Source organism: Pundamilia nyererei, unplaced genomic scaffold (genome assembly GCF_000239375.1).
Source record: "Pundamilia nyererei isolate P.nyererei 1_Seehausen unplaced genomic scaffold, PunNye1.0 scaffold00005, whole genome shotgun sequence".
Classification (NCBI taxonomy): domain Eukaryota; kingdom Metazoa; phylum Chordata; class Actinopteri; order Cichliformes; family Cichlidae; genus Pundamilia; species Pundamilia nyererei.
The window spans coordinates 188,915-196,291 of record NW_005187406.1 but is presented as its reverse complement, the minus strand read 5'-3'; the positions used below and the strand labels follow the sequence as shown (position 1 = coordinate 196,291).

General features: G+C 37.7%; 1 protein-coding gene across 3 annotated transcripts in view; it reads right to left on the bottom strand.

The window, feature by feature from the left end:
* Nucleotides 1-4,806, bottom strand: part of ube2ib (ubiquitin-conjugating enzyme E2Ib) — an 8,334-nt gene extending 3,528 nt beyond the window's left edge. The window contains exons 1-5 of one of the 3 annotated variants that reach the window (XM_005721581.2): nucleotides 4,618-4,806; nucleotides 2,646-2,724; nucleotides 2,455-2,538; nucleotides 2,074-2,146; nucleotides 644-753 (exon numbers count right to left, since the gene is read on the bottom strand). In XM_005721581.2, the coding sequence (XP_005721638.1) occupies nucleotides 644-753; nucleotides 2,074-2,146; nucleotides 2,455-2,538; nucleotides 2,646-2,711 (333 nt within the window). In that variant the 5' untranslated portion in view covers nucleotides 2,712-2,724; nucleotides 4,618-4,806. Of the gene's footprint in view, nucleotides 1-643; nucleotides 754-2,073; nucleotides 2,147-2,454; nucleotides 2,539-2,645; nucleotides 2,725-3,590; nucleotides 3,670-4,073; nucleotides 4,265-4,617 lie in introns of those variants that run through there. The other 2 variants (XM_005721580.2, XM_005721582.2) reach the window with 2 other exon arrangements.
* Nucleotides 4,807-7,377: the final 2,571 nt, after the last annotated feature.

The following is a 7,377-nucleotide window of genomic DNA, read 5'->3' as shown; positions in this document are numbered from 1 at the left end:
TATTGCTAAACACTGAATACAAATTGTGATGCAAATATTTTAAGCTTATGGTTTGACTCTCGATTTAGCGTTGTGCTTCTCTGCCTCTCAGGCACAATAGAAACAGGCGTACATCACACTTCACTGCCCATCGAGACTCGTCTGCTTTATAAGTGTGTTTGTTAATCTGGAGGACTGTCATGTCGCCAATTTACAGCTGAACTTTTCTTCCCTTAAAAAAAAAAATAAAATAAAATAAATTTGGTGACAAATGTAGCCACTTTGTGTACAATCCTTGGTTAGGAGATAGGCATTCAGTAGACAGGTGTGAGGAGTTACAAAACAAACTTACTGTGTGATTATTTTACATGTAAACGTGGCTTAAAATGACAGCACGGCCACCGTCTGTGCTTCATGACCAACATTATTAAAATATCACCCAGCCTGAAAGCTAAGCAAGGGATTCAAAAGCCTACGCGTCTCGTTTTCCTATCAGCATCAAAAAATTTGACTGATTACCTGATAAACTTAGATAAGGTTCCAGTTTAGAAATGTCATCTTAAAATCAGAAAACATCTGGAACTTTAAGAGACCATGTGAACACACTCACGCTCTTAGGCTTTAAGGTCATTACTGTAGATGAAATTCACTTTACAACACAAACCTGCTTTATTGTGATGGCTGGTCTCCAGTCCTTGTCCTCCTCTAGTATCGATAGGCAAACTGTGCCTGATGGATACACGTTTGGATGGAAGAGTGGAGGCTCAAATTTACCTGAAAGATGGCAAAATGTTAAGTGGGCTTTATGTTTCAGGTATATTATACATACCAAACAAAAGGGGTTAGACTACTAAAGTCACTGCGTGCCCAGACTGAACTGTTCCACTGAAGACAGCAGCGTCTGTTGTTTACACAAACAGTGCCTTTAGGTCATTTTAATTTGACATTCAGACAACGTGGAGCTCGTGCTGCAGGATTAGAGCCGGTGTAAGCCACGGTGCTCTGGCCTTGTGTGGCAGGTAAGTACGGTAGTGTTTTGAGACACACAACAGGAATCTGCTACTTGTTTGTAAGCAGTTTTTTACCATCAATTTACAACAATATCAGGTCTAAAAATCAATCAACTGGCAAAAATCTTGCACAACCCGTTTAAAAGGAACAGCAAATGACGCATGCATGAAAGCATCTATTGGCCGTGACCCTGAATTAACACCAAAATTGCAGCAACATTGTTATATCGCCAAGCTTCCTCAGCTCCAACATGCTTGCTGCACTACTTAAATGGCTTTAATAGCGCTGCCAAATTAAAATAATTAGAAGAGAAAGTCTGTATTTGCTCTGCTGCGTAAAGGTCAAGCAAAGGTTATTCTGGAGTTTTTCCTAAAGAACAGAATTTTTCATGTAACCCAAAGAGATTAATCACAGCCACTGGAATAAAGACACTTTAACCAGTTTCCACTGCTGTTTATATAATAACAACAAAAACATGAAGCTGCTTAGATTTCTATCATTAAAGTTGAAAACTCGACATTTGTAATTATCCCACAAAGACCAGAAAACAGTCATGTATTCAACCAATCACAGCCGAGGTGTCGAACATCCCCAGCACTGCTAAGCTTCAGTTTGACAGCTTAAACACAGGTTTCCAAAGGATTACTGCACTAACCTTAAATTAAAACCTTTGGCTTTAAATCAGCCTCTTTCTCATTACCATAATAAACTAACATGTCTGAAGAGATTCATCATTCAGTGCTGCCAAATGTTGATGAGAGGAAGCCTTAATTAGCTTTTAAAGACAGTTTACAGATGTGCCGAGTAGGCTGGAGGATGCCCGTGAGCCTGCACTTTTCTGTTCCATTTCAAACCATCAAAACTTAAAAAAATAAATAATTAACTTGATCTGACTGTAGATAAACATAACCAAGTTTGTACTGGCATACAAATTGTATCCGCTAATGCTAAAGGCTCTTGAAAATATGGGAACTCTACTATGCTCCAGGTTTTACTTCCAAATACATTTCCCAAAGCATGTGCAGGCCAAAATGATAGCTAGTGTATTTGTCATATTTACAGGCTGAATGCACAGCAACTCACATTTTGGAGGTGAAGACGGATAGTCGTCCTTGAACAACATGCGCAGCTTGAACAGGCCTCCTTCCCACGGAGTCTGAGGAGAGACGATCATTGGATCAATTTAGAAACAGAAGGCTACATCACTGACTCTTAAAAGTTACTACTACTACTACTACTACTACTACTACTACTACTACTACTACTGCCGGTCAAACTGTAAAATTATTTTTAAAACTTATCATGGTTCAATTTGTTTTGGGTTGTTTTTGCAGAGCAATTACTCATACAGTATGCTTTACATCCACTACAGTATTCTCATTGTCCTAGAAAGACCATTGAGTCTTTTTTAATTATGTAAAACAAATCTACTCGGCATGCAAACAAATCTATGAAACACATTACCCCCTTTTTGCCAGGAATAGCACATTCCCAATTCATGAGATTCATGGTTCCATCCGGGTTTTTTGTCGGTACCGCAACAAATCCCTGGGAAGAGTAAGAGTTGAAATTTGAAAGTTTGTTAGAAAGCAAACACTTTCTAACCAACACTCAGGCAGACTTTCATCGCACGGATCTCGTGAGCCAATACTTACAAAAGGATGGTCCTTCCGCCATGCCTTGCGCTCCTGGGCAAGCCGGCTCAATGCAATGCCTGACATGATTTGTGGACTCCTGCAAAGAAAGAGGGTCAGGTTGATTAGAAAACCAGACATCTGGCTGTCCTGTCTTCTGAAACGAATAGCTCTTTAGCTTTCCTTTGTTTTAAAGATAATAACAATAATAAAAAAGAAACAATTTCCTTAGTATTCTAATTCGACATATTTAAAGTTTTTGGCAGCTAGTCGAAACAATTTAACCTAAATCATACTCTAGAATGACCATTAGCTGCAGCCAAATTTTGAAAAACTGAAAGTTTCCATACTGTAAAGAAACCAAGAGGGCATCCAGTGTTATTACAGAGCAGCATCAGTTCAGGTCCTTTCCCAACTGGTTTAAGTTATGAGCCCCCTCCCTACCCTACTCCAAAAAAACAAAGTATTGTGATATTAACATTTCTCGTGTGTGAAATCACACGGACACGACGTACAACATTCAACCTGTTTATGGCGCATATTAATTTTGGTACTTTTCTGACTTGCATCGAGTCACATACCCAACCGTGTTGCCAACTAGCGTCGGTGGCAATTAGGATGCTGCATAGGAATGTCTATAAACGCTAAACACTGAAGCTAATGACAACGAGGTAAAGCAACAAAACAATGCTAGTGATTAAAGACCACCGCAATTTATCAGTACGAGACAAACGGACTTCATCATAAACTGATGTTCTAGTATGCAAGCTAAACTGTTTTTATTGGCCTCGGGGCTTGTGTGTTTAAAAGTACAGCTTATTTCGACAAGTCTGCGACGCTAAAAGGCTAGCCAAGTTAGCCGGTGGAGATAACCGCTCCAGAGGAAGAAAAAAAATATTCTACCATTTTCTACCGTTTCCGCGACCAGGGTTTTAAAGCTAAAAAGGGGATCCATGAAGATCTTACTCATTATATGTTTGCTGAACTTCGGCGTGACGTTGCCGTCAACAGACACTTTGACAAACTGACAATCAAAGCTATTTGATTAGCACGCTAGCCGGTTAGCTTCACAAGCTAACTCATGTGCGCCAGAATGGAGCTACATCCCAACAGGCGCTGGCGCTGTTAGCGTCTGACACGGCCTGATGCAGCACAAAACTGCGCAATTGCACTTGATTTCGAAGACAATTTTTGGATGGGAGAAGAACGATCACTTGCTCTCTTCTAACGCATAATAATAGCAACTGCCTTGTAGAAACAGGGGTGTGATATTTTCCACCGGGATGAACCACATCATTATCTTTTAAAGAATAGGGACAAAGAACGCCAGAGCTAAAATGCGCACATTTATGCATTACCAAACTAGCGAAAATGGCGCAAACTGAAGCGGGTAAAATGTAATAATACACGACAAAAATGAACGTTTCCGCGTTCAGGGTGTACTCCTACCTTTCAGTATGGCTGCACTGGCTCTAGTAATTAAGCGAAATGAATTAATCGTGCTCAAATCCCGTTAAACCTTGTAAAGTTTCCCTCCTGAAAAATCACCCGCTCCGTCTCGAGCCAGAGACAGCGATGCGAAACACTCATCCGTCCTTTACTTCCGTCTTTGCTTAAATACCTCTTGGAAAATCGGACTGCGCATTTCTCTTTCGGGGGTTTAATATTTTGAATGTATTTCTTCACCTGCCCTGGGTTTAGTCGAAAGAGTTTCCCGAACTAGTCGTTTATTAGCTTTCATTTAATTCGAGCAGCCTAGCTGCCGTTGTTAGAGCGCAGTGCGTTAGAAAAACTGTTATTTAAGTTTATGTCGATGGGGAAATTCTACCTTTGCGGTTCGTACTCTTCGTTCAAGCGTCGTTTATGTTATCAAAAAAAATGACAAAGGTTAAAGTGAAAATATGATACATTATTGCAAAGTATAGAAGATTACCTGGGATTTTTTAAACACTTTATAGAAAATACAAATCAAAAATCTTTTCTAATTTCATACCCAAGTAAGCCGCGTGGTCTTAAACCCAGACGGATTTCTCTCTTCTGTAATATATAATCTTTGGGTGCCTTAGACTAAAGCCCATTAAATCTGCGACTGTCAACGAGATTAAAATATTTTGTGCGCAGTTACCAAAGAGTTAAGATAAGCGATACGTCTAAAAGACCAATTTCGGATAATTTAATTTTAGGTATAAACGAAAACTTTCCCCCCCGTCGTCTATATTTATACAGGCATATTTTTCGACTACTCAACGACAACTATTCCTTTCGTGACTCGACTCAAGAGGTCGCCATTATCACATATTATTTGTGGTCGCCACTTTATCCATTCATTGCTATAGTTTGCAAAAGTTTAAGAGCACTGTGCTTTTTTTTTTTTTTAACTTATACTAATTAAAAAAAAATATTATTATTTATTTATTATATAAATAAATATACATATATATATTTATTTATTATATAAATAATCAATAATTTTCCCCCCTTTTAAATTATAGTAACTTCGAAGAGCCAGAAGATAAATAATAAAAAAAAGACAGATATGAATGACAACATTTTATTGGGTTTACCCTATGCAAGACCATATAGATCTATCCCCTTAACCCTCATACTCAGTTTGTATATTTTTAACATTGCATAAGATCATATAGAAGTGATCTATGTAGTGATATGAGAACCTTATTAATGTAACTGTTAAGATCGAGGAAAAAATGACACATTCATTCCCTCTGATTACAAGTGTGATCATCATCATCAGTCATGCATTACAGTGATTTGTGGTTTATGACTTGAATGCAAAACAAACTGGGCACTTAAAAGGATCAGGCTACACATTTGATAAGTTTGTCCATCACATAAAAGATTATCCCAGATTCTAAACCAGACAACCTGTCTGAAGGGCATTCAATGTAATGTAGCTGCTCAAGTAGAGGGGGCGTTGAACACTTCTGAACAGAGAATTTTATATGAGATTACAACCAAACCAAGCAAATCAAACACAAAAACACTTAAAAAAAGGTCTCAAAAGAGACTTGTATAAACCTTAGCTCTTAGCCTACGCAGATACATTTCATCAAATTTAAGAAGAAAGGGGGCGAAAGCAAGATTGTCTGCAACGCTCAAGCACTGGCTGTTAAAAATGGATGGAGTATCTCAACATTTGTCAGCATATCAGAGTGAATATTAGCTTATGGGGAGTGCTAGTTGCCATTGGTGCGGTCACACAAGTAGGTGTGTGAGGGAGTGCAAGACGGTAAATAATCGGAAGGCTTCAGAATACTATAGCAAATGTAAACATAGCCTAGCTCTGGCAGGAAATCCAGTCTACTCTGATTGAACCTCTTTGCAGATCTCAAATTTTGCACTTTAAAAGCCCTTGTGTGTGTGTGTGTGTATATATTTCTATATTTAAAAACATGCATCCATACTCGTTTCCTCCCGACAATATAAAAACGGTCTTAAGTCGAGTGTATACGTGTGAGTAAATGGAGGTTTGTGTGTCGTTAACAAGTCTATATGTACAAAGTGTGCCAGCATTAAGAAAAGTTACTCATCCCTGACACTAAGATCGATGTGTTCAATACACATAAGACATTGGATTTTGGTCACTGGGAGAAGAGGGGAAAAAAGGCAACACTAAATGATAACATGTGAATGAAATATCCAACCTATCAAAACCACACATCAAAACCTGAAAACAACTTTCTATTTAAAAAAAAAAAAAAAAAAAAAGTGTTCTAAAAGGCAGTATTTACATTACCAGCATTACAGGCTGTAAGCAGTGTGCACAGTGTTTCCCACTGTAGTGCTTGTAATGCTGTGTATGAAAATCTACACAATTAAAAATAAAAAAATAACAGCTAAGAAATCTTATCACACTGCAAGAAAAAAAAATACATTTTTGTTTTTCTGAAACGTAACAGTCAACTTCATAGCCAGCCAAGTATAGCTTTGTTATTGGTTATCAAAACATGTTCCAGGCATGTTGTCAGTGAAAGACGCCTTACAGAGTATCTTTTTTTTCCTTGTTTAGTTTTTTTAAACCCCAACTCCGAAATCTCTAGTCCTGTACAAACGATGCAAAAAACAGAAGCCAAGGTTTTCTCGTTTTTTTTGTTTTGTTTTTTTAAAGATCCAGTATAAACAACTTCCACCTGAAGCTGTGTTTTCTATACAGTGTACAAAACGTGCAGTTTTCCTAAGAGTTAAATATTAATATTGAATTTGGATTATTTACATGAAAACAAAATCTTGATATGAACAAAGTCCTTCACCGCTGCCTTCGAACAGTTCCAGTCCCCAAACGCCGCAAATACTTCCCCTCAAAAAAAAAACAAAAAAAACAAAACCCAAAACAAATAACGAAACAAAACCCAAAACAAAAAAAAAACAACCCTTAAAAAACGATCTTAAACGATGTTCCCTCAAACATATGAAATAAACGATCTAAGGATAACTCAGACAACAGCGGGGAAGGGGGAGTCACCATTGTCCTGAGGACGTTACCAGTTAACTTTAGATTTATGAACATGAGGTCTCAAATAGTTTAAAACTTCAGACATTTCTAAGAAAATTCTAATTAATGCAAACTTACGCTTAAGAGCCTTTTAAAGTCTTTATATTACTACAGGTCCACATTAACAGAAAACAGAGCAACTGTAATCACTCTTAATCTTTAAAAAGGCAAGAGGACTTCCTGAATGTATAATAACTTAAATAAAAAATAAAAACAAAAAAAGGGGGACAGTTCAGCTTAAAA